A 26,212-nucleotide genomic window follows, 5' to 3' on the forward strand; every position below is an offset into this window, starting at 1 on the left:
ATGAAAAAAAATATTATTTTTGCTAGTAAAACTTAAACTTTGCATTAAATTAAAAAGTTCAAACAAAGAGCTGATAAAACGAGAAAAACGGGGTTGCCATATTTGGACATGTGCCGTGTAAATACACTGACAGCAGCAGACACCACGGTCTTCAACTGCGAGATGTCCACGTACTCGCAGATGACGTCGTCCCAGTTGTCGGTCAGATCCCGTACGCTCTTCGCGTTTGCGATCAGCTTTCGTTTCATTATACGCTTTACTTGCGCTATTATCTCAGGGCTGTCTTCGTCGTTTGTGTATGCTTTTATCCATGGATCATCCGCTTTTTTTGGCTCTACCATTACAACTGTATGCATCCTCTCTGCTACCTGAAGCAAAACTGGTGGCTTCGTCCGCGAATCTTCTCTGAAACTTTCTTTCTTTTGTGATTTTCTGAGAATTGACAGTCGTGATTTTTCAGCTAAAGACATTTCCAAAGGAACGTTTGCAGCGATAGGGACAGGAGTGACAGTGGAAGTGGTGGTATACGGTGTTGTAGAAACTTGGGGGCGAGTCTCTGGAGCGGTGGTAGTAGTAATACGAGTACTAGTGGTAGTTATTTCTTCAAAGAAGTTCGCCGTATTCTCTGGCTGGATGTCTTTGCGACGGTTAAAGATCTTCCGTGGCTGCCATGATGAACTATAGGTTTCCGTCGTGGTCGGCTCCATCACCCTCGCTGAGCACACAACAAGCCGACAGTTAGGTCATTCCGTTTTCCAAATCAGTATTTGTACATCGTAATTATGTATTTGTGTAAATGCACTATTTAGAAATAGACATAAATAGAAATAGAAATATTTATTCGCACTTCGCAAATTACATAAAACACAAAAAAACAAGTATTAAGTACGTAGTAAGTAGGTATTTGAGAAATCGCGAAGCGGTCTCAGCTCTATGGCCATAGAGGCCCACTAATAAGCGCGTAGATATTTAATAAAACACTGATAATTATCTATTACACGGCTAGCACAAGTGGCCGTAAAACACTTAGATGCTAAGCATATTTCCTTTCTAAATAACCAAACATACGGAGATATATAGATATATATGACTCACTGTAAACGACAAGGACGAAACAGATAGCGTGCTAGCCGTCCGGTTTTTAAATATCAGCGATGAAATCAAAACTATACTTAACATATGACATAACGTATAATATCCGAAAACTTAGCATAGTAAAGCATGCTTCGCTTCAAACGGTATATACTTTCTCAAAGGAATTCTTTGAAGAAGTACTATCTCAAAAAGTGCACTTCCCAATAGACACACTTTTCCAAAGTGAGCATTAAAATTTCTTCAAATTGTGATTTCTACAAACGGGTACTTTTACATTTCAAGGGTATTTTTACTACTAGGTACATACTTTAAAATTTTGCTTTGAATAATTCCCGTTTAGAGAAGATTATACATTTCGGAACAGTGTACATTTTTTGTAAAATTGGAATAAGATTTGCGATATTGTTTTTATTAAGCTAGTGTAAGTTTTTTTGGGAATGTGTTAAAAAGTATGCTTTACCACTGTAAGAGGCAATAAAATGATATAATTGAACAAAGATGAGTATTGCTTACCTTTCGTACGATGTAGCAAAGGTGGCAATTTATTTTTAATATTCTGAACCCTTTGCATGTCGTAGTAGTCTGCGTATTCACTGTAGGCATTGAGGTTGGGCGGCGGTTGCGGCGCTTTGGGCGGCGGCAGCACGACGCGCGGCACGTCCTCGTCGTCCTCGCCGTGCGCACGCACGCGCGGTTTGGCACGCACGCCCAGCCCCGGCGACAACGGCACCCACGGCCGCTCTTCCACATCAGGATATACCGATTCTTTTCCTTTGAGCGTCTTTTGAATATCTCTTACGTCACTCAGAATGCTTTCCTCGTCCTCGCTTCCTGCGTCTGCCTTCATTCGAGTGTCTATAATTGGTCGATCACGTGGTTTTCGTCGAGACTTCTTTCTTATTTCTCTGCGAACAAATTTACTCTTTTCGTGCTCAATACTCTTATTGTCTTCTTGGAAGTCCTCAGGATGCACTTCGCTGTCTTCATCATCAAATTCCAACTTTTGGTTTTCTTCTTCTGTGCTGTGGTCGGGATTTAACCTTCTATTCGGAAACTCTTCGGCTGTTACCTTGCTTTTACTTCGATACCGATCTCTATTTTTATTTCGATAGTTGGTTTTAAATTTTGGAGCCACTTCATCTAATTTGTACTTATTCAATGCCACTTGGTCACCGTCGTTAACGGATTTATGTTTTCTTATTTTTTTAGGAGGCTTATTCCACGCGTCCTCTTCCTCGACATCATTTGTCAATGTTTTTTCTATTTTATCTGTAAGGAAACAAATATGATTTTTAAGATCCCTCTCTGATCCAGATCATAATGTCGGTGATTGTATTTGAGATATAACTAAATAATTTTAGTACCACTATGTTCTTCATATTTGTAATCTAAAGATGCCGGAGCGTCAGGCGAGTGGTCGCGGTAGTCGTCGGAAGCCGCGGCGGGGGCATCGTAGTCGCCGTACTGCGGCATCTTGACAGCGGCGTAGTCGCCGTAGCGCGCGGCTGCCGCTGCCGCGACCGCGCACGCGCACGCCAGCGCCAGCAGCAGCTCGCGCGCCATCTGCCCTGTGCCCTCACACCACCGCCGCAAATACTTTCAGTTCCCGTCCTCGTTTTGTTCCTGTAATGTTTCAAACTCAATTTGCGACATTATTCTGCACCTGATACTACGAATTTGACACATAAGTGACGCTTCTGCAGATGAAGAATTGCATTATTTTTTCTTACCGGCCATGATTATTACCCGACTGCTCGAAGGAAGGTTATGATTTTCGAGAATTTTTAACTTCCAATGTAAAATGGGGGGTGTTGTGTTTACATTTTATCTCTTGCCACAGCATTGCCACTAGAATACAAAGTATCATATTTCCATATCAATTCTCATAGTAGTGCCGTAAATACAGCTGGCACCGTTACGTGGAAAAAACTTCACCATAACCTCATGAGATTTAGAAACAACTTTGACCATATTTCTTTGAGTGCACATCAAGTGCACATGCACATAGCGTGCCTTTTGTAAACTTGTTAAAAAGAGGCGCGCATTGTAGGAAAACTTTTTAAAAATAGGTAGATCTATATTCGAGACGTCAAGGTTTTAAACGAAAATAGTTAAGACAGGCTGTTTAGTTTTAGAAAATGTGACTTTGTCATAAATTTCAACAAAATGACATTGCTTAAATTGTTGTAGTTTCTAACAAAATCAAAAAAAATAGTTAATTATGCTACGCCATCCTTTCGATCTTTTTTTAAAATAAAAATGAGATATTCGTTATGAGTGCGAAAAATGAAAAAAATGATCCGGACAAGAAAGGGGAGTCGAACTGTAATTGCTACTCCAAGTCGCGTTCTAAGACTTGCCCTCCTGTACTTAACATAACGCATCCATTGGTAAGTGACTTCTTCTGCATTCAGATATGTACCTACTAAGTAAATAGAACTACACCCTTGCGTTTTTGTAGGTAACTGTCACTTATTGTTTACTTGTCTTTCAGCGTTATTACGAGTTTACTCAGGATGAAATAAAGGCCCTAGAAGAATGCGACAAGGAAAGTTTTTACCATCGATGCCTGCCCTTCAGCACACTTTTTGCTAGTGTCACGTATGCAGCTATTAGATGGGGTAAGACATATGAAGTAGTAGATGAGAGATGACATTATGAAGTACTCGTATGTTTTAAGAAGATGAAAAAGAAGTAGCTAACATCTGATTATATAATGTATTAATATAATTATAATATGTTAATTAAATAACTGAAAAACAGAAAGTACCTACCTACCTAGTTTGCTCAGAAGTCAGGTAAGTAGTGTTTGTGTTTTTAAATCCCTTTTTTACTGTGCCTACTTAGTTTAAAAGTTACAGAAGCAACATGTTTTTAGCAAGGTTGTATAGGTATTATTTGAATAATTTAATACTGGCCGTTTTGCTGTCAGTTTTTTTTTTCTATAAACATCGAAACGCTACTGACAAAAATACTAATTATGAGTGTAGAGTAGGCGTAGAGTTAGAAATCAAGTAGAATTACTGACTTAGCAAAACACACAAATATTTTTTGAAATAATGAAAATATTCGAAAATAAAGACATTCATTTAACTTCAAATTAAAAAAAAACGTTTATGGGGTGTTTGAGGTTTTCAGATATTTAATTAACAACTTGTATAATGTACCATGTACAGTCAGTTACCAGCACCGATATCTGTCACAACAAATCGTGCATAAAAATGTCTGATACGACTCTATTTCTAGGGCCGGTAGGACGTATCAGATATTTTTGCACGCTCCGCTGTCGTGGCAGGTGACGGTACCAGTTACAGGATGAAAATGAAATTGTGATACAAAAATAGGTTTTAAGCTCAGCTAATGCTGAACAATATACTAATGAATTAAATCATTTGTTAAAATGATTCTGATTTAATTTGGAGTTTCCATAACTACATGAAGAACAAATTTTAACAAATGAGTAAAAGCATTACATTGTGCAGCATTAACTAAGCCTGATACGCTAATTTTGCATCACGATTAAAATTTCATTCTGTATGTAGGTAGTTATTTTAAATGAGTTAGATATTGCATTAGTTAGGTACGTATTGTTACAATGACAACGGTATAGGCAGTGGCGGACTAACGGTGGGGCGGAAGGGGTGGCCCGCCTCGGGGGTCCAGTTCTTGATCAAGTCCTGGACAAGGCTAAAAATATGCTTATATAATACCTATTTACTTTAACTCTTAAGACTGGGAACGCCTCATTCAATTTTGCCGCCCCGGGCTCCGAACGAGCTTAGTCTGCCACTGGGTATAAGATGGTTAAGTTAGTTTGAGTTGGTATGGACGCCACGAAAATGTTCATCGAAGTAAGAACGCACGGGCAATTAGATGAGCTTGAGTGACGTTCCTGCCAATTCTGTCTTACTTCTATGAATGTTTTCTTATTTTAGGCTTCCTGAAGAGAAATCCACATTTCGGGCCGTATCCTAAACTGTTGCTGGCTGTTTTATTTGGACATTTCTACGGACGGTACCATTTCATCCCGGATTGCGATCGCAAACTTCGTAAACTACCAGCAAACAGTCATCTAGGAAACGTCATGCGTAAATATCATTGCGAGAAAAACACCCCCGATCCCATGAAGAGGCGCTGACATTTTGAAATCGTTTTCATTGTATTCTTACTTATCTACTTACTTACTTAAGTATTTGTCGTTTAAAATCAGTGTGTTGATTCTGCAGATATTTAAAAAAACGGCAAATGTTTCAGCACTAACTAAACAAGATTTACACGTCTATGCAGCCAGATTGTAGCGTTTTTTTTATTAAGTATATCGCTTTTAACTAGAATGTGTTTTTATTTTTATTTAACAATAAAAGACTATGGTTCTAAAAAGTAGGTAAACCCTTTACTGACGATTCCTTTAGGTGTCACAAAGGACAATCATTGTATTGACTGCGGTAGATAAGGTAGGTACTGGGCGCAAGATGTTAAATTTCAGAACAGGCGAAAAGTGGCGACATTATTTCTAAAAAGAAATTTGCACTTTTTGTATGAAAAAATGGGGTTTTTTTTAAACTATCGAAATCGATTGTGCTCTTGATTCTGAATAGGAAAAGCGATATTTTTAATAAAAGTGAAAAAAGGGACATCTGTACACGAAAATGCCCAATGAATGACACCCTCAAAATAAAACCCACCAGGGTTACGTTGAGAAAATATATTTTTAATTTTCGAGCAAATATAACCAAATATAATACAGAATTTTACGGTGGCAAACGATGGGTCTCCTGATGGTAAGAGATCACCACCGCCCATAGACACCTGCAACACCAGGAGGATTGCAGATGCGTTGCCAACCTAGAGGCCTATTGATGGGATACCTCAAGTGCCAGTAATTTCACCGGCTGTCTTACTCTCCACGCCGAAATACTTATCTTCTTATCTGAGATCGCATCAGCCAAATATGACGTGGTGTCTAATCGTTTGCATGTCATCTATATTAATAATTTCGTACCGGTCTACGGTAGACTCGAACGAAATGCACATCAAATTGAAGAGCGTAAAAAATTAGTTAATCCGAGTCGACAACTTGTAGGCGGAAAATTCGGATTATCGAGTATTTTGAATAAATTACTATAAGTATATAATGGCGTTGCGAAATAGACATGTCAAAGTCATCACATCAAGTGGCGTTAGTGTCACGTCAGCACGTGTCACAGGTTCATATGTTCCTATATATTTTAATATATTATATATTCGATTTGTAGCATTCGAACATGGCGGATGTAGACGATATCTAATTTTGGTATTTCTGCTTCTTTGGCTAGTTGAAGTATAATTTTGATAGTGTTTTATGCGGCGATTAACCTTAACAGTGAACAGTGATCACAAAATTCTATATTGCTCTCGTGTCTGACATTTTTTAATGCGCAAGTGGTCTCCGCGTGGTTTCTGGAATTTTGCTATCAAGTTGCAAAAACTACAATCACCGTACAACATGCATAAGAAGAATATATTTATCTTTAATTTAACTGACATTGGCCCAAGCCTTATGGCCGCCATTAAGAGGAATAAATAAATATTTCGTTTCCATTGTGACCTCATAATCATAAAGGCCCCACACTCGGTTCGATTCGTCGATTTTCATCAGATCGATCGTACAGACGAATCGTACCGTATATGGGTTGATTATAAGACAGACACATCATAGTTATTTGGGCAAATAAGATTTAGGAGAAATATCTACGTGAAATACCGATACGTAGGTTAGCTGTGAAAGTACGTTTGTGATAATATTAAGGCTGGGAATATACGTCAGCTTTTTCGATAAGTACGATAGTCTTTACACAGGCAAAAAAAAAAACAAATATATTATTATGAGTACATTTTACCCGAGCGAAGCCGGGTTTTCATCTAGTAAAATAATAATGCCAATAGATAGACGTATCTGTCAACTTGAAAGTTCGACTTTAGCGACATATTCATTTTATAGGAACTTTGAAAATTGATAGACCACTTATTTGGCTGATAGTACCTACTGATGTCTTCTCGCATTTGATATGTACTTCATCTTCACCCAACAAAAGATACCTTTTTAAAGTACCTACTTAACGTAGTGGCACCAATGATCGACACTTTAAGGAGATAGTGGGCTTCTTTATAAAATTAAAGGTCATTTAGTCATCTTTAAACCAAAAGTAATGATTGAGTATTGTAAGGTATATTCTTGAGATAAGAATAGGATGTATTATTTTTATTAACTATACACGGACTAGAAAAAAATCCCAAAAAAGGAAAAAGTGTATAAATCTCCAATCGTCGACACCGAATCTCCAGTAATCAACACCCAGTCATCGACAGTTACCAGTAACCGACACCCAGTTATCGACTATTACCTATAATGTGTCTCTGCCAAATCACCACCCCCTTATTGGGTCATTAAAATAAAATTAACTGTTTAATAAGTATTCATTTATTGTCCACAGTACAATGTCTATATTTTTCGGTTCATCGGTTACAACAACATCGTTCGTTTGAGCAGTGGTTACATCGCCTGTTCCAATGTGTCTGACGTTGTAGGAGCATCCGCCGAACTTGAATGAGACAACGCGTCTTAGGATTTGTTTTTGGCCGAAATCAAATATAAAGCCTCGTCTTCATCAGGGTTTTCTCTTTCCAGTCTGTTTCTATTTTCAAAGTATAATTTATTGAATTGATGTAACTTTTGAGCTGAGAACACGTTTACGATTTCACGTTCTAAATACTTCATAAATTATTTCTGATTGGATTGGTTTTAGTTGTGGTTTCTATTTCGGTTCTAGATATTTTAGACATATAGATGTAATCGGGATCAAATGGAAAAAGGCCCCTCGCTCGGAATCCGTTCTGGACACAATCTTTTGTTACATTTGTGAGAGCTTTTTGCAACACTGGGGCAAATTTCTCTTTTCGAAGAATTTTGCCAAGGTTCTCCATTTTCCATTGCTTCACGGCTTTTTTCCAATGAGCTTTAAGTAGTCTGAATACTGCCAAGTCCATTGGTTGTAGAATATGCGTAGAATTTGGGTACAAAGCAAAGACTACAATACCATTTTCGGAGCAAAAATTTGATAAATGAAGCGCCAGGTGTAATTTGTGGCCATCCACAAAGAACAAGACCGGTTTTTCAATATTATTTTGTTCTAACCAAGGATTGAAGACATAAGTCATATATTCATAGAACGTGCTGCTACACATCCACCCACTTTCCGATTTACCTATTGCCCATTCATCGGGAACACAGCGATAGTTGAAGGAATTCGTTCATAACTAAATATGATCATTGGAGGGGCTAAGTCTCCGGCTGCATTTTCAGTTATTAGGACAGTAAGATTGTCCTTTTCATCACCGCAGCTGTTATATGGGTGTTTATCGCCTTTTTTGGCGAGTACACGACCAGGTTTAGGTGACAAGAAGAACGCGGTCTCGTCTGCGTTGAATATTCTGTGTGGGTCATTTAAAATAGTTTTAAGTTTTTTTCATCCAAATAACTTTCGATCTCAGTAAACCAAGTCCTGATGTTATTTTCAGACACATTATCTCGAGCTCTTGACAAGTTGTCTGGCACTCTATGTGTCAAGTTTGGATGTCTATTCATGAACGACTGAAACCACTTCTTGCTGGGCCTATTGTTTGTATAACCTAACCAACAAAAAGTTGGAAAACCCCCGACATTGTTACTTCAAAGTTAATATCTAACGATTTTGATAAAAGATTTCTAAGAACCAACGCTAGAAAAGCTGCTTTCAAATTAAAAAAAACCGCGTTCAAATCGTTCCACCCATTTAAGAGTTACGGTGCCACAGACAGACAGACGCACGTAGCGGTCAAACTTTTAATACCCTCTTTATGCGTCGGGGGTTAAAAAGGATTTGGTCTGTTTTGATCATTTATTATTTTTTGCACACTGTCTAGTACCTACGAATCTTTTGTCAGTGGAATATGTCTTTCAGATAACGCTAATATCCACTTTTCCAAAATATCTTCTTCCCCTTTAGTTAAAACTGTGCTCGGCCCCATAGCGCAATCCATTGTTGTTTTTACCGAAATTTTATCATGGAGCGTAATCCTATATAGCCTAGGTACTCCGAAACGTTTCGCAGCAACTGCAATCTTTTCGCCATTTTTTACAGATGATACGGCTTTTACTAACTGGTCGGAAGTATATTTTTTTCTCGGAGCCATCTGTAAGAACCAATCATCGACACACATTATTCCCCAATAATCGTCACTTGTCGATTACTGGTAGCTCGACTTTGATTAGTTTACTTCAAATATCTACCAAATATGCAGAGCAAGAAGAACTATATTCGCTTGTCAAATGAAAAATGTTTCAGAAAATTATTATCGACACGTGTCGATTATTGGAAAAGTTAGTTTGTGAAAACCAGTGATCGACACCAACATTTTACTAATATCAAAATAACATTAAATTTTCGTTATAACAAAAATCGATCCTATAGTTCTTATAAAATCCCGTGAAAAACATAAAATTCAAATAAGTTACAATACATTAGTATAATGAACAAAAAATGTACTCGCTTCCTTAAGGATTTCACTAAGAAATGTTGTTATTTTCACCGGTACTCCAGCCGCAATCAGTTGTCACACCGCCATTTTCAAAACAAAACGGCGGATTTCGCTCAAATGTCAATGGGAGCCAGCCATAAGTGTGCTATCTATGGTACAGTGTTGCCATATTAAGAAATCGGTTTCCAACTCTTATTTTATTGAATCAAAAAATAAAGTGTCGGTTATTGGTTCTTGTCGGTCATTGGTGCCACTACGTTACCTACCTTCCGTAAAATGGGGTTACTTTGAAATCGTGGGGCCACATTGATGATTAACCAAAATATTAACATTTTTAATAATAGTTCGGAACCCTTCGGCCACTTTGGAAACCAAAGGTTCGAAACCAGTTTAGAAAACAGATTTATTTTTCTTTTTCAGAAACCTGGTTTCGAATGAAGAAAAATAATTCTGTATTCTAAACTGGTTTCCCATACAGAATAATTAGGAAAAGAATCTTCTTTTGAAACTCATTCACAAATTTCAATAATTACAATCAAATTTTCTCAATCGTGTTTTCTCAATTTTAATGGACACAGAAACATAGGTAGGTTTAGCTTGTGTTAAGTTTAGGTCGGCCCGAAGGGCCAAAACTACACAAAAAGTCAAGTCAACACTGTGTCAATGTCGACTTTGACTGGAAAAAAAACGCTACTGTGAAAATAAGCCTAAGTAAAAAAACAGAAGCCGATCACTAATCCTAGTTTCGTGCAAGAACAAAAAGTGTTCGTTCGTAACTGGTTTCGTATAATAACAAAATACCACACAACCGATTTCGAACAAGACCAAAAAGGTTTTCTTTCGCAACTGGTTACGAAACTCCGGGTACGTACGTGTTCAAAGGGGCTAGGAACCCACTAACACTGAACGCCTCTGTTTGTTTTTTTGCACTAGCAGCAATGATAGTTCGGCCATCTTTACATGCGACGCAGTGCACAAACGCGCAAAAAAAAAACAATTACGTGCGGTTGTACGTGTGCTGTCGTCGTGCGAATTGGCTAAGTAAAGTTTTTTGAAGAGGCGCTAATTATATTTTTTTTCGACAGTCGACGTCTTAATAATCGAGGAACTGCAGCTCTTTTATTTTTATTTCCTCTTATTAATTAGAAATATTTTTTTAAGTGGTCGATATGACGTTTGTGAGATTGAAATTGCAGAACCGTTGAGGGCTTAGTACTTAGTAGAAACAGTAAAAAAAAAAACGAAGTCAACTGTCACTGCTGTCACTGTCAAGTAGAATCTAACCTAAAACCGTTTTATTTACTTTGCGATTTGGTGCGATTAGTGTTTTTTGGATAATTTTTAAAGACCTCTCAGCACAAACTCAGTACTTTAAAATTTGCCGCATTTCTCCACGACCTTTGCATGATAATTGGACCACGATTGGATAGTTTCGACGACTATTTTGGCGCTGCTTCTTCGACAACGCTATCTTGCAGTCTCGACGACACTTGGCTTGATATTTGGACTGCCTTACGAGTAAATTCGAATCACAGTATCCCTACAATGGATTCAGACGACTCCGACAGTATTCGAGTTGAAATGGAGCATTACAGAAATGTTCTCTAATGCTTTGTACGTTGGTCTATGAAATACAGACGAGATTTTCAGAATTCTGCGTATTAATGCATCCTAGTCTTTACAAGCGACTTGGTGCAAGTCAGCTTCATCTTCCACTGCAAGTTGCTCATCAACAACATGATTATACGAACCCTCTAGCCCTTTAACATCAAACACAGCAAAGGAGAACATAACAGAAGGGAGAGATATCGTGTTTTTTTACCAAAACAATAAAAAGGACATGGTCTCAGTAAGAGTCATGCTATACATTAAAATATTTATGCACAAATGGGTTTATATTCTTTATTTCAAAGTGTATTGAAGGAAGAGTTTCTGCTTAATCATTTACAGAATGAAGTGGCTTTGTGTGGCTACTAAAAAGGGGGTGATTCCATATAAAGTCATAGCGACCTTGAGGTTACATGTGAAATGCGTGATTTGAAGATTAAAAGAATCCGTATTTTTGAAGATCTCTGTTATTAACCATAACCACATAAAATTATGTAGACAAAGCTGTGTTTTAGATAGTTTTAGTTAATTTGCAGAGTAATATAATAAAAATGCAATAATTTATGTTTTATTTATTTCATAAATGTACAAATTATCATAAAAACGTTTAGCATAAGCTAAACGCATTGCATGTGTTTTAGATGGTTTTAGTTAATTTGCAGAGTAATATAATAAAAATGCAATAATTTATATTGTTTTTATTTCATAAATACACAAATTATCATAAAAACGTTTAGCATAAACATATGTCTCAAAAGACCTGATTTATTGGAACATGTATATAATATTCCTGGCAAAGGGTAATTAAAAACAAGTCGTATTTTTAATAAATTAAATATTGTGCCATCTCCATAAAGGCATTAGAAGTACTACTAAGAAATACAAGGAAATATAACACAAATATTATAGGTCACTATGTGTTAAACGGGATTTTAGTTTACTTTTGCATCAAAAGATGTCACTATCTCGTCTCAAGGAAAAGCTGAATCGCGCTGTAAAGATTTTTCCGGCAGGCTATAAAAGGGCTGTCAATCATATTAAACTTTTCATTTCCTAAGCAACCATGGTTTGATTAACTTGTGTGTTATATGTGTAAACAATATGCATACCATTGATCATAAGTTATAACAAAACCGTGGTGATTTACTTGTATTTTTAGTACTTGTACTTGTGACAGTGACCCTAGATTGTATTGTTTGTTCTATCAGTTGAACTGGATGTGTGTATATACTAGCTTTTGCCCGCGGCTTCGCCCGCGTGGAATTCGGTTTTTCCGCGCTGTTCTCTCGGGAACTGTTTATTTTTCCGGGATAAAAAGTAGCCTATATCACTCTGTGGCCCATAAACAATCTCTATGCCAAAATCACCTCGATCCGTCGCTCCAATGCGACGTGAAAGACGGAGAAACATACAAGCACATACACTTTCGCATTTATAATATTAGTATGGATATATATGGCATTCAACCGTTTTATTTTGTCTGACTCTAATACATACATGACCGGGAATCGAACCTAATCAAAATCTCTGTGAGCAATGTTACAAATTCTGCACATTTTTTCGTTATTTTTGATGATGTAAATCATAAGTGAAAAGAAACATATTTTACAAGATTTTATTCGACTTGCAATGTACGAGTATGTATGTATTATAATTATAAACCAAAATGAGAATACAAATTTAAAGTACCATTAGCTTAGCACAGCAGTACTTATACTGATTACAGATTAGATGACAATGCAAGACAAGTATAGTCAACAAAAAGTATTGTGAGGAAAAATAAAAGCTTACACAAATAAAAACCAAAAATGATATTATTAAGAAAAAATAAATAAAATTTTGCTGACTGTACTTTTTATCGACTGTACTTGCATTGTCAACTAAAAATACATTTCTGTATTAAGAGATTGTCATGTTCAAAATTACATTTCCGTCCTAAATCTTAAATCTATTCTATTCTCTTCCATTAACCATTGAGGAGTTTCGTGGTACTTCTATGCCTCTTTTTTTATGGAAAAATGCATGTCCTTGGAAAAAACAGGTTATGCTCCTTCACTGGCTTTTTCTTGCAAACAAAATAAAAACACCAATGTGTGTTTACATCCACCTGAAAAAAAGATCAAAATTATTATAAATCCTTACTTATATTTAATATTATAAACGTGAAAGGAACTCTGTCTGTCTATCTGTTAACTTTTCATGCTTCAACCGCTGAACTGATTTAGCCGAAATTCATTATGTAGGTAGTTGGAGTCCCGAGGAAGAACATAGGCTACTTTTTATCTCACAGTTTTATCCCGAAAAAATACATAGTACTTGCAGGAAATCAATAAGCGAATTCTTCGTAGACAGAGTCGCGGGCAACAGCTAGTTATAATATAATGTTTCACTAACCACAGAAATTTTACTCTATCATAATATTTACCAGCCAATGCAGAACAACATCACCTGTCGCATCAATCACATTGTCTTGTCAGTTGATATCTAAGTAAATGGTCACAATATAGGTAATATGTTTTTGTTATTCTGTGCTCTCAAACAACTTTGGTCCAGCAACATATTCAACTTTTGATGCCCTAAAATGTAATGTAAAAAAAAATAGACAAGAAACTGTATTGATATACTTTTGTGTAGGAGCAGCAGTCGGTGTCCTTTCAGAGGTTTATCGTGGATATAATAAAATGAAGACGGATGATTTCTCAGATGAATCAGGATTTATTCAATTACAGCACAGCAACAAAATAACAAGCAGTGAGTCGACGGACGGAAGACGAGATAGAGAGCAGTAGACAACCCATGGTGTTGTCATTACACAAAAGGTCATAAGGCATGCCATGCAATAGAGATAATGCATATCTACATGCCCATTCATTATCAATCTTAACACTTCCCCTTATGCATTATAATCTAATGCCGAACACAACAAATTGCATGCTTGATGACTCTACATAGACTCTACATTGACTCTATATAGACTCTACATTAACTCTATATTGACTCTACATCAATCCTACATCGACTCTACATCAACACTTTATTGACTCTACACAATGCAAGATTCAAGTAGGTATACAGTCCAAACCATAAAATAACAACCTATCATGCTAACTTAGCATAAACAAACAATTCATGATGCATGTACACATAATCATAATTAGCAAGGCTTTACACACATTTTATTCATCAATAAACTGTTTCTTCTAGCACTTAATACCTTAGTTAGAGCATCGGCTATCATTCTTTCAGTACTCAGATACTTTACAACCATAAACCCTTTTTGCACTAAATCTTTAATAAAATGAAATCTAACATCAATATGCTTAGTGCGCTTATGACACAATTCTTTGTTCTCAATTAATTTATGCGCACTCTGATTATCATTATAAACAATAATGCTCATACGGGTATCTGGAAGTATCTCTGACATAAGGTTCTGAATAAAACATAAGTCCTTAGATACATCTGCTATAGCCATATACTCAGCTTCAGTACTACTCAACGCTACCGACCTTTGCTTTCTGGATTCCCAATTAACTGTGTTATTTCCCAGCTTTATAACGAAACCAGTATAAGACTTTCTATCAAGACAGTCATTTCCCCAGTCAGCGTCACTATATGCACTTAATGACAATTCCTTACTTTTTATAAACAATAAACCGTAATTAATTGTACCTGCTAAATATCGTAGCAAACGCTTGGCAGCTGACCAATGTGATTTCCCATAACAGTTATTATACTGACTAAGTTTGCTACACGCGAAAGCAATATCCGGTCGTGTACAGACAGACAAATACATTAATGAACCAATAAGCTGTCTGTACTTGAATGTGTCATCACTTAAACATTCATTTTTATTTTCCAATTCTAACTTAGTACACTGAAGCATAGGTGTATATACAGGCTTGCAATTAGACATATTAAATTTATTTAAAATGCTCTTTATGTACACAGTCTGGTCCAAAGACAAAGTCCCGTTTTTTCTATCTCTACGAACACGGATACCTAAGTAGCTTTGTATGGGACCCAGATTTTTAATGTTAAATTCTTTCTCTAATGTTTGCAATAGCTTGACTTTACATAAGCTATCTTTTTGATAAAACAAATAAAAATCATCAACATACAATGCTACGATAACAAAATCATTTTTTGACCTTATGTAGTACACACAAGGTTCACTTTTACTCTGAACCAAACCATTGTTACACAGAACATTGTGAATTTTTAAATTCCACATGCGACTAGATTGCTTCAGTCCATATATACTTTTTTGAAGTAAACATACCTTGCTATGGTCTACATTATAACCTTTAGGTTGTTCCATATAAATGGTCTCTTCTAAATTTCCATTCAGAAATGCTGTAGTTACATCAATGTGATCTATATTTAAATCTAGTTCATTTGCCAAACTAAATAATATCCTCATGGTAGAGTGGCGTACGACAGGCGAGAATGTATCATTGTAATCAATCCCCTCCTGCTGCGTAAAGCCCCTCGCGACGAGTCGTGCTTTATGACATATAAAATTACCAGAGGCATCATTTTTAATTTTATATACCCACTTACTTTTTACCACATTGACGTTCTTAGGTCTGTCTACCAGCTTCCAAACCTTGTTCTTCATTAGCGAGTCGTATTCCTGCGTCATAGCAGCTCGCCAGTCATCAGCATCAGCGCTGGATACGGCCTCTTCATACGTAGTTGGCTCGAACGCACGACCATTCGCCATCAAAGATAAATCGTAATCGGCATACCTCTTGGGTAGAGCAGAACGCGTACTACGCACTGGACGCTCTGTAGAGGTCGGGCTCGAAGGTCGGGCTTCCGCCTCTGCCGTCACTTCCCCTCCAGCAGACGTGGTGCTGCCCGGTGAGCACTCTTTCACTCCCGCAGAACCATCAGATAGAGAGCCACTCTCACTTGCAGAGCAATACTCTTCATCAGCTCCATCTGAAAAATTTAATGAGTAATTATGATCACGTTTAATACTCTTTAAAATGTTACTACTATCATTTACAACTCCTATATCAGTACTATCATTCCTGCTAATAGACTCGATGCTACTCTCATTCACATCACTAGGACTACTACTTTCGTTCCTATTACTAATTCCTATGCTACTCTCATTCACATACCTAGGACTACTCGTTTCGTTCCTACAAATTCCTATGCTACTCTCATTCACATCACTGACAATAGTACTCTCATTCCTACTGCTGGAACCAATGCTATTCTCATTCACATCACCTGACAATGACACATTGCAATTATCCTCATTATTTATAAATCCATAAATAAAATCCAAATTAAAATTATTGCAATTATCATTATTATTCTGTCGAAAATTATAAAACCTATTTTCTAAAAATTCTACATCTCTTGACAATACAACTTTTCTCGGGTCTAAACAGTCAGCCAACCTATAACCTTTACTTGTGTCTGAAGACAATATGGCACTGTTGTTTGATGCACTATACCCTTTCTTTTCAAGAAATGAGAAAGTTGTTTGTTGCAATACTCTCCGCCATTATCTGAACGTAGACACTTAACGTACAGCCCTGTCTGCTTTTCTAACATACTAACTAATTCAATAAAACGGTCACATACCTCAGATTTCTTCTTTAATAAGAACCCAAATGATTTCCTCGTGCAGTCATCCGTGAAGGTGAGCAGATATTTCGCGCCACCCCAGCTACTCGGCAGTGGGCCACATACATCAGAGTGTATCAGAGCTAGCGGTTTATCAGCTAACACACTTGCCCTTTAGGAAAAGGCTTAGCGGCCAACTTCCCCTCAAGGCAAGGAACACATTTACCTTCCTGCTGTCCTTGGTTCTGTAACAAAAGATTGTTAGGCAACCTATCCCCAAGCGACTGCAAATCCCTCTGATTAATATGCCCCAACCTCTGGTGCCACAATTGTTTTGCATCCTGAGTAGCAACTGCGGAACTAACAAACTCTCGCCCTTGTGAGGGTTTGTAGTTCACCACATTGCACGAATTCTCACCTATGCTCAATCTATACATACCGTTTTGTACAAAAGCAGACGCAACCCTGTTAAGACCTTTGTCTACAATGACACACCCTGTCCTGTCGAACCTCACGCTGTAACCTCGACTAATTAGCCTACTAACAGATATTAAATTTGTTGCAAGACCTGGTACATACAAAACGCTACACAATTTTCTTAATTTACCATTTAAGTTCAAAAATACATCACCTATACCTTCACATTGCATATGTTCATTATTTGCAACTGTCACTTTATTATTAAAAGTCTTCAAATTGACAAAAGAGTCCAGAGAATTACACATGTGCGAAGTACATCCAGAGTCCACGAACCACACATCCTGGTGCACCTCAAAACCTGCAGCCATGGCCTGGTCTTCGCTACTCTTGCTCCTGTGCTTCAGTTTAAATTTTAAACAATTTGCCTTCATGTGGCCTACTTTCTTGCAGAAGTGACATCTTCCTTTAAATGATCTATTCTTCAAAAGAAATGCAGTGTTGTTTTCGGAGTCAGACTTCCTGTATTCCTCCTGTAACAAGCGAGCTCGGACAACCTCGCTGGACAATTTCTTTGTCATATTTGCGGTCTCCAAATTTGAAACAAGAGAATCATACTCAACAGGCAATCCACTCAACAATACCTCTGCTACTTCAGTGTCTTCAATTATTTTACCTATATCGGCCAATTGTTGAACATTTGTCATTATAGCTTCTATGTAATCTGACATGGACTTGAAATTGCAGAACTCTATTCTGTGTAATTGCCTTAATAAGAGTACTCTGCGCACCAAACCTGAATCTTCGAAGACGTCAGCAAGGCATTTCCACGCCTCCTTGGCGGTTTTGGCATTTCTTACGTATTGGTATAGGTTTGATTTAGTAGCTAAGCATATTCTTGCTAGGGCGCGCTGGTCACGCAGCACATCTCCCTCATTAGTACCAGTCTCCACAATGTCCCACAATCCATCATGCATCAATGACATTTTGACTGCGAATTTCCAAGAATGGTAATTGCGAGCGCCTTCCAGTTTTTCAATGCTGGCATGAGAGCTTGCGGCATGCATCACTGTCGCTTGCGAGTTCGCGGCAGGCATGTTGCCACGAGGTTCCAACACATCATCACCATTAGCAGGCATATCGCTCCAAAAAAAATATAAATATTTGCGCTTACTTGTGTTCAGTCAGATGCTTAACCTCATCCATCCACGTTCTTCGTGAACTGGGCATACATAACCTGTAGGAGCAGCAGTCGGTGTCCTTTCAGAGGTTTATCGTGGATACAATAAAATGAAGACGGATGATTTCTCAGATGAATCAGGATTTATTCAATTACAGCACAGCAACAAAATAACAAGCAGTGAGTCGACGGACGGAAGACGAGATAGAGAGCAGTAGACAACCCATGGTGTTGTCATTACACAAAAGGTCATAAGGCATGCCATGCAATAGAGATAATGCATATCTACATGCCCATTCATTATCAATCTTAACATTTTGTACTTACGTTCATCCATTTTACCGGTGCGGATAAGAGTGCTTTATCTCCTTTGATTTCGGCAACATTGTATACTTATCACTGGTGTCAAAATATTCTAGACTCATAGCCATGTGTGGCAAGTTCCTTGAATCTGCTCGCACAAATTCACTCATTTCGTATTGAAAGGTGAAGCCGCTAAAATAGAAAATATGGTCCAAAAGTCAAGCCAAGTGTCGTCGAGACTGCAAGATAGCGTTGTCGAAGAAGCAGAGCCAAAATAGTCGTCGAAACTATCCAATCGGGGTCCAATTATCATGCAAAGGTCGTGGAGAAATGCGGCAAATTTTAAAGTACTGAGTTTGTGCTGAGAGGTCTTTAAAAATTATCCAAAAAACACTGATCGCACCAAATCGCAAAGTAAATAAAACGGTTTTAGGTTAGATTCTACTTGACAGTGACAGCAGTGACAGTTGACTTCGTTTTTTTTTTTAGTGTTTCTACTAAGTACTAAGCCCTCAACGGTTCTGCAATTTCAATCTCACAAACGTCATATCGACCACTTAAAAAAATATTTCTAATTAATAAGAGGAAATAAAAATAAAAGAGCTGCAGTTCCTCGATTATTAAGACGTCGACTATCGATGAAAAATATAATTAGCACCTCTTCAAAAAACTTTACTTAGCCAATTGTATTTAGTTTCGACTTTCACACAGACAAAAACATCAATTTAAATCTGGTCACACTGCCTGACAGTCGCTTCACTTCACTGTCAAAGTCAGAAGTGTAAGTAAGTGTCAAAGTCAGTCGGTCTGTGTCAGCGTCAGCTGAAAATCAGCGCGATTACGAAAATATATTTTTACTTGTGTATGTTTAGTTAATGTGGTAACGTTGTAATGCAATGAATGAACAAAACATATTTGGGTACCAACAAGAGGCACCCGGCCAGCCGGTGATGCCGGGAGACCCGGCGCAGCCTCCACTGGGAGCACCATTTCAGGTAAGGCTATGTTATTGGTTTCATAACTCGCTGATAGAAATATTTTGAAGAAATGTAACATGACCATTTTCCATTGACCATATTTTATACTAATATACTACAATTTTAGGGTCCTTACAAGTTTTCCCCTGATGAGGTCCGAGTTATGGCACAGTGTAATCGCGAGAGCTTCTACCAACGTTCCCTGCCATTGAGCACAGCTTTTGGCGTGGGAACTTATATGGCACTCCAGAAAGGTGTGTATTTGAAATTGGAAATGATTATATGATTATATGTCTATTATGCAATTGTATTGTTCATGATTCCGTGTTATTAAAATTGTGCAATAGGTACCTGTTTTTTATTAGTTGGTGGCTTTTGTATTTTCATGCAGAAATGTCGATTAATGTTGAGTTGGACATTATAGATATTGGCAAAGGTTATGCATGCATTTTTTTTTAAGTAGCTATGCTGACAGGAGATTTAACCTATTTAGAATGCCAAATTTTAATAGATCCACTATTTTTGCTATAGATGCATCATATTTTTAGTGAATTGACATAATTACCAAAATTCAACCTTTATGATATTCCAGTTAAATTACTTTTGACAACTAGCAAATTAGTTTAAATAACCCTTTACCAGGCCCCTTAGAACTAGCGTGTCTTCATACATACTTTATATACTGTTACAACCGTATTTAACGCCTTGTAAAAAATGAATTTACAAAAGTTGGAGATGTTCCTTTAAACCAGAAATAAAAATGTGGGTTACGGTTATCCCATCGCCTGTCTAAGTAATTAACTGTCATACTCGATTTTGTCTTATTATATTCTTGATCAGGCGAAGGGATATATTCCTCCCACATCTTATTCTTCAGGGAAAGTCTTTAAAAGGAGATTTTAAACAGTTTTATTACTTACGCGAGTTTTTATGACACAACAAGACAATTTACCGGGCCATGGGAAGAATAGCTCCCGCACAGTTAAACTCTAATAAGGCCATGGGATAATGTCAACCCACATCCTAATTTTGGTCATACACAAAAATGCATGAATATTTAGCAAAATCTATAAAATACAAAAAAATGTTCGATCTATGTACTTCTGTTTCATAGAAATTAAGGAAAGTGTTCCAATTTCTCCGTAGTTTACTGAAATTAGAGTTCAAGTGAATCTAAACGGCTGCCAAAGATATATTACGCGATTTAGAAGCGTGTTGTGAATGAAGATAATAAAATACTATTTTCAGGGACAGACAAAATATTTTGTAGGAGGTTTGGACTACGGTAACCGATATAAGATGTGGGAGGAATATATCCCTTTGTCTGGTAAAGGGTTAAACATCTGGTTTGAATTTTTAATAATTGAATCACACCTGCTCTACTTAGCCATAGAAATTCCAATTCTGAATCTCAATATTCTTATGATTAATAAGCCAGGATGAAATATCTACAGAGGCATAAAGAGTTCGAAATTATTGCAATGTTCATGCTATTTCCATTATTACAATCTATAGATTTTAATATAAACTTGAATGTGTGCCCTGGAATAAAAGCAATGTAATCTAACATACTTATTCATCTACCAATTTGATTGCAATGATAATATATTAACCCTCGTATGTTTAGGCGCTGATCAGTGGCAAAATTTAAGACTATATTTTTGTATTTTTATTTAAATCTGATGAATTTGGGGTTATTAAAACAGATGAGACTAGAATTCAGCTTTTTTAGTTCCCGCATATGAGGGGTTGAAGCTTTTGTTTCAGATTTTGTTGCTTTTGCGAATTTATGCTATAAGCACTTATTGAGCCCAGACTAAACGGTGTAGGTATATGTCGGCAGCCGGTCGTAGAATCCACCAAATCACGAAATTCCTAGGCATATCGTGAAATGGCGCCATTTCATGAATTGGCTAAGGGACATCTGCCATATCATTAAAAAATCACCATTTAACGATTTGCCTAGTGACGTTTAGGCAGATCATGATATTCCTAGGCATATCATGAAACACCGCCATTTCATGATTTGGCCAGTTAACACAGATCATGAAATTCCTAGGCATATCATGAAACGCCGCCATATCGGTTCGGACACTTCGCCGGCCGCTGCCACGGCACGCGCGCTTCGCTCGCTCGGCTTGTGCGTTGTGGTCATAATTCATACTAACCACTCCTCGCTTCGCTCGTCGTACCTAAATTTTTCTTTTTTTCGGCATATCACGATGTGCCCGGTACAGAGCTAGGAATATCGACGAATGCGTTGCAAAAAGCCCTTTTATTTCGAATTCTCTACAACTTTCGCACTACATACATGTTTAGATATTCTATTGAATATAACATCTAAACATGTGCGGCGGCATGCGGCATGCCTCTTAGCATAGGTCTCCTCCAGCTCTCTCAACTGAGCTTTTTATTTTAAAGTTGAATATCTCAAAAACGGCCAAACCCATTTTAATTAAACTTAACTAAGAACCATCTCTCATCGTCTTTGAAGTGGCAATGGGCAGGCCACATCGCTCGAAGAACAGATAACCGTTGGGGGAGAAAAGTCCTCGAGTGGCGACCACGAACCGGAAGACGAAGCGTTGGCAGGCCTCCCACCAGGTGGACTGACGACATCGTGAGAGTTGCGGGAAACCGGTGGATGCAAGTGGCGAGTTGTCGTTCATTGTGGCGTTCTAAGGGGGAGGCCTTTGTCCAGCAGTGGACGTCTTCGGGCTGATGATGATGATGATCATGAAGAACCATCTCAATTAGCCTCTATCCGTTTAGGAGCTATGTTTCCACAGACAGGCACACACAAACAGTGGTCAAATTTGAAATACCCCGCATTTGTGTTGGTTAAGGGGCAAAAAAGAAGATTGCAATTTATTGGATGTCGGTCTTGTGTACCCATCATGTCAATCTTTGAGTTCGTGAATTTTACGATTAAGTCTTTTACTCGTGACATCAATATATCTGATTATTATGTACCTTTGATTTTATTTTCTATATGACCAAGAAGTTAATTACCAGGTAGTTTCTATCATTGAATTGAGCCATCTCATTGCTATTAATGGAAATAAAAAGAAAAATAAGTGTATAAATACCTAGGTTAAGTGTTCCTGTTATTTATTAAATTTAGTTTTTAAATTATTAAAGATGACTGAATTAATTGACTTGTGAATGTTTTCTTTATTATTGTGCATAAGTCAAGTCCCAGAATAATGTATGAATTTGCTCAGGTATTAAGAACCATCTCCAAATGCATGACAGCAAACCTTTTCAGTGGATGCCATCAAAGAATTGTGACTTCATTTACTGGTCTAAAATGAGACTGTAATAAATATAAATTATTAGTAAGCCTGCATTGCTAAAGACTATTGTGTTACAGGATATTTCAAACCAAATCCCCGTTTTGGTGCATTGCCTAAAATGTCACTGGCAGTGTTGGTGGGCTATTTCATCGGCAAGCTTTCATACCAGCAGGCGTGTGCTGAGAAACTAATGGCTCTGCCAGGAAGCTACATTGGTCAACTCCTCCGTGAGAGAAGGGATGGACGTGCAGGGTGATTATCTAAATTTACGATTTTATTTAGGTATAGCATTTACCCACGGCTTCGTATTCGGATGCCATTAAGTTTAGCAGTTGAATAGAAATTCCGTTACTTCGCAAATAATCCCAAAACAGCGAATTTTATTAACGTTGCGTAAAAAGTTAAATTTTGCAATTTTATCGCCGTCCTTTGGAAATATCTGGATAAAAGGTAGCCTGGATGTATGATTCCACATGTCCAGCTATCTACAAACTAACAAATGTCATTTCAAATGGTGCTGTGCTGGTGGTGTTTAAAACACCTTGTGTACAATTTAATGAATGATAAATGTAAAAAAAAAATATATATTTTCAGAACCACTATGACAAAACAGTCTCCCACAATGTTTGGGGCAGGCCCAAACGACATTTACTCTGATGCAGGCCCTGGCAGCTCGCTGGACCTCGACACTGATCGCCCAGTGTTTAACGAGGATACTTATCGTCCCGATAATGAAGGTACCAAGTTGCCAGAGCTATTTACCCTCTTATAAATTGAAAAGTGTAAGCAAATCACATTTACCTGAACTACATACGAGTACAGTCGAGGGTATAAATACCTATACAGCTATAGCATTAAATATTTGTAGACATCGACTTTATAGTCAGTGGCATAAAGGTTTGTAGATATTTTTGACGTATTGGGAATGTTTATATATTTATGCCCTTGACTGTACAATACACAAAGTTCTCGGATGGAGATCGGCAAGCGCAGCGTAAGACGTCCACCAACGAAATGGGCGGATGAGTTGATTGCTCGCAGGTTCGCGTTGAATATAGGCAGCTCAGACCGAAGCAACTGAAAGTCTATGGGGGAATCTTATATCCAACAGTGGACATCACGCGGCTGATATGATGATATGCAATACGCAATATTTTAAAATAAACTTTTATCCATACAGTTCTATGCTACCTCTAGATTCCATGTAGAAGAGTTGAAATTGAAAATTGTTAATAGAATTTGTGTAGGTACTTGCGAGTATTGAACAGCAAGGCTAAGCAACCGGAAAGGATACCTACCAAACTTTTGCATGAGTAAAGTCCATGTAAATATAACAAAATTTTCTATGTTCTTCATTCAACCACAATGCGAAGATTAGTTTTTATTGTTTATTAAAAAAACAGTTTGTTATAATTTTGTGCATCCCGTACAATCCGTTGTAACTCAGATCCCTGATTCAGTGTTACCCAGGCATGGGTTACAGTGGATCACGCGCCATTTTTTATAAAATGTATATATTTTATTGCAGAATTTCCCAGGTGCTTTCTTTGTCTTTGTTTTTCAAAAATAGATAGTAAACGTGTTTTAAGAAAAAAAACTGAGCTTTTTGAAGAGACTAGTGCGATAAAATCAGTTTGAAAAAGATCTGCTCCACTGTGACCCACTCTCCCCTACACTTTAGACACTGACAAAGTGTATGTATGCATTCATTATAATAAATGAATGAAATAACATAGTGAGAGTATTCTTATGAAAGTGTGAATTTTACTGAAATGTCTGAATGAACCTTAATGCAGAAGAAACGTTTTCAGTTTTCCATTACAGATATGGCTATGGCATTACAAATTTGCCTTCCATCCATGTAACCGGTCGTTCGAGGGTCACTGACGGTGCTGAATGAAAATCAGCACTGGGGCGTTTTAACGCTTCAGCATTATGCTGAGTCAGTGTCCGATTAACAACCGCAATGACACATACTATCCTTCGTGTTGCCTATTTGTACTTACTTAATAATATTGTTGTCTTGTGTTGTGTAAAATATATTTCTTTCTTTCTTTAATGAGAAACTTTCGTTGCAGGTAGCGGCGCTCCTGCGGATCCAGAGCGCAAGCAGGGGCCTTCTCTTTCGTACGAAGACCTCCGACGTAAAAACCGCGGTGACTATTCCGAAGTCAGGCAGGACCCATACAGGTAAACTCGACTACCTACTAGAGAGCTAAAAAACTGTCAGTGCCGACGAATCACTTAAATTTGCTTCAGCGTAGGACCATTCAGACAATTTATAAAATTAATTCGCAGCAGTATTTAGCTTAATATTTAGAAAAAACTGTAGATCTGATGATATTCTGTCTGTGTACAGTTAAGTGCAAAGATATCGACACGGCCAAAGTTAAAAAAATATGTATACACGACTTTATGCATATCTTTGCACTTGACTGTATCTACCTAGTGATCTAGTTTTTCTCTGTCATAAAGCCTAGGCAGCAGCCTAGACATAGTTTAGACTTGCAATAAAAACCGTGCAAGTTGCATTACATTGCGAGGCCATAAAGTGAACGAGTATTAAGTGGTTAATCGAGCGCCGCTATGTAATGCAACTTCCACGATATTTCTTGCAGATCTTAACTCTGCTTAAGGGTTTTATCCCTTTTATTATTAATCGGCGAGCCTATGCTAAAAGGATGAATGAGATATTCTCTCGTTTCAGAATGGATCCCAGCGCGCTGCCGCCGATCGGGCGGCCGCGGCCGGCGTCGCCCGCGCCTCCGCCGCCCGCCAACACCAACAAATACGGCGACATCATGGATTAGCAACGAACAACTTGATAGCGTGGTAGCATTATTAGCTATAAAATGTAATAATAAGAGAAAGGCATTTAATGCACATGCTTTATTGGTTGTGCTGTTATAGTCAATAACTTTTGTTACGTATAGTTTTTGGCTTGTTAAAAAATATTTTTCTGTTATTATTTCTGTGTGGGTTTAGTTTTCAATGGCTTTTGATTTCAATGAAAAATGTTTACTGCCCCTGCGCAAGTCAAGTGTCATGTTGTCGCCGAGATCAATCATGTAAAAAGCTGTTATTAAATCGATTACCAATAAAGTAGATAAGAGTTGCAATATGGACTTTATTATAATAAAATTGAATTTGACTTTGACCCAGAAATACACAATTCCTAACAAATTCGCACTGCA

At 37.6% G+C, this 26,212-nt stretch overlaps 2 protein-coding genes, 1 long non-coding RNA gene and 1 pseudogene across 7 annotated transcripts; 1 reads left to right on the top strand and 3 right to left on the bottom strand.

The window, feature by feature from the left end:
- On the bottom strand, positions 1 to 10,539 carry LOC141432166 (uncharacterized). Of its 4 annotated transcripts, none has more exons than XM_074093663.1 (4): positions 10,524 to 10,539; positions 2,460 to 2,718; positions 1,609 to 2,364; positions 1 to 715 (listed from the first exon to the last, which is right to left on the bottom strand). In XM_074093663.1, exons 2-4 carry the CDS (start codon positions 2,656 to 2,658, stop codon positions 45 to 47), a joined length of 1,626 nt encoding a protein of 541 aa, XP_073949764.1. In that variant the 5' UTR covers positions 2,659 to 2,718; positions 10,524 to 10,539; the 3' UTR covers positions 1 to 44. The 4 variants fall into 4 exon arrangements, with proteins under 4 accessions (XP_073949764.1, XP_073949758.1, XP_073949748.1 ...); XM_074093657.1 differs by lacking the exon at positions 10,524 to 10,539 and adding an exon at positions 9,918 to 9,933; XM_074093647.1 differs by lacking the exon at positions 10,524 to 10,539 and adding an exon at positions 2,826 to 2,973.
- On the top strand, positions 3,223 to 26,137 carry asrij (OCIA domain-containing protein asrij). 2 transcript variants are annotated; one of them, XM_074093849.1, is made up of 6 exons: positions 3,223 to 3,485; positions 3,590 to 3,716; positions 23,096 to 23,270; positions 23,613 to 23,755; positions 25,097 to 25,208; positions 25,726 to 26,137. In XM_074093849.1, exons 1-6 carry the CDS (start codon positions 3,369 to 3,371, stop codon positions 25,826 to 25,828), a joined length of 777 nt encoding a protein of 258 aa, XP_073949950.1. In that variant the 5' UTR covers positions 3,223 to 3,368; the 3' UTR covers positions 25,829 to 26,137. The 2 variants fall into 2 exon arrangements, with proteins under 2 accessions (XP_073949950.1, XP_073949957.1); XM_074093856.1 differs by lacking the exons at positions 3,223 to 3,485; positions 3,590 to 3,716 and adding exons at positions 19,513 to 19,740; positions 19,850 to 19,976.
- Positions 7,191 to 9,153, bottom strand: LOC141439608 (uncharacterized; annotated as a pseudogene).
- LOC141432339 (uncharacterized) lies at positions 12,861 to 19,425 on the bottom strand. Its single transcript, XR_012451819.1, has 2 exons — positions 18,770 to 19,425; positions 12,861 to 13,366 (listed from the first exon to the last, which is right to left on the bottom strand). It is a non-coding gene; the product is annotated as an uncharacterized lncRNA (long non-coding RNA).
- Positions 26,138 to 26,212: the final 75 nt, after the last annotated feature.

This window comes from Choristoneura fumiferana, chromosome Z (genome assembly GCF_025370935.1).
Source record: "Choristoneura fumiferana chromosome Z, NRCan_CFum_1, whole genome shotgun sequence".
Classification (NCBI taxonomy): Eukaryota; Metazoa; Arthropoda; class Insecta; order Lepidoptera; family Tortricidae; genus Choristoneura; species Choristoneura fumiferana.

Excerpts from the sequence above, each read along its gene's own strand:
- asrij (XM_074093849.1), top strand. The coding sequence starts at position 3,369 with ATGAGTGCGAAAAATGAAAAAAATGATCCGGACAAGAAAGGGGAGTCG. Across the intron at positions 3,486-3,589 it reads TTAACATAACGCATCCATTG|CGTTATTACGAGTTTACTCA; the intron begins GTAAGTGACTTC and ends CTTGTCTTTCAG. Across the intron at positions 3,717-23,095 it reads GTATGCAGCTATTAGATGGG|GATATTTCAAACCAAATCCC; the intron begins GTAAGACATATG and ends ATTGTGTTACAG.
- LOC141432166 (XM_074093663.1), bottom strand. The coding sequence starts at position 2,658 with ATGGCGCGCGAGCTGCTGCTGGCGCTGGCGTGCGCGTGCGCGGTCGCG. Across the intron at positions 2,365-2,459 it reads CAAATATGAAGAACATAGTG|ATAAAATAGAAAAAACATTG; the intron begins GTACTAAAATTA and ends GTTTCCTTACAG. Across the intron at positions 716-1,608 it reads TTTGCTACATCGTACGAAAG|CGAGGGTGATGGAGCCGACC; the intron begins GTAAGCAATACT and ends TTGTGTGCTCAG.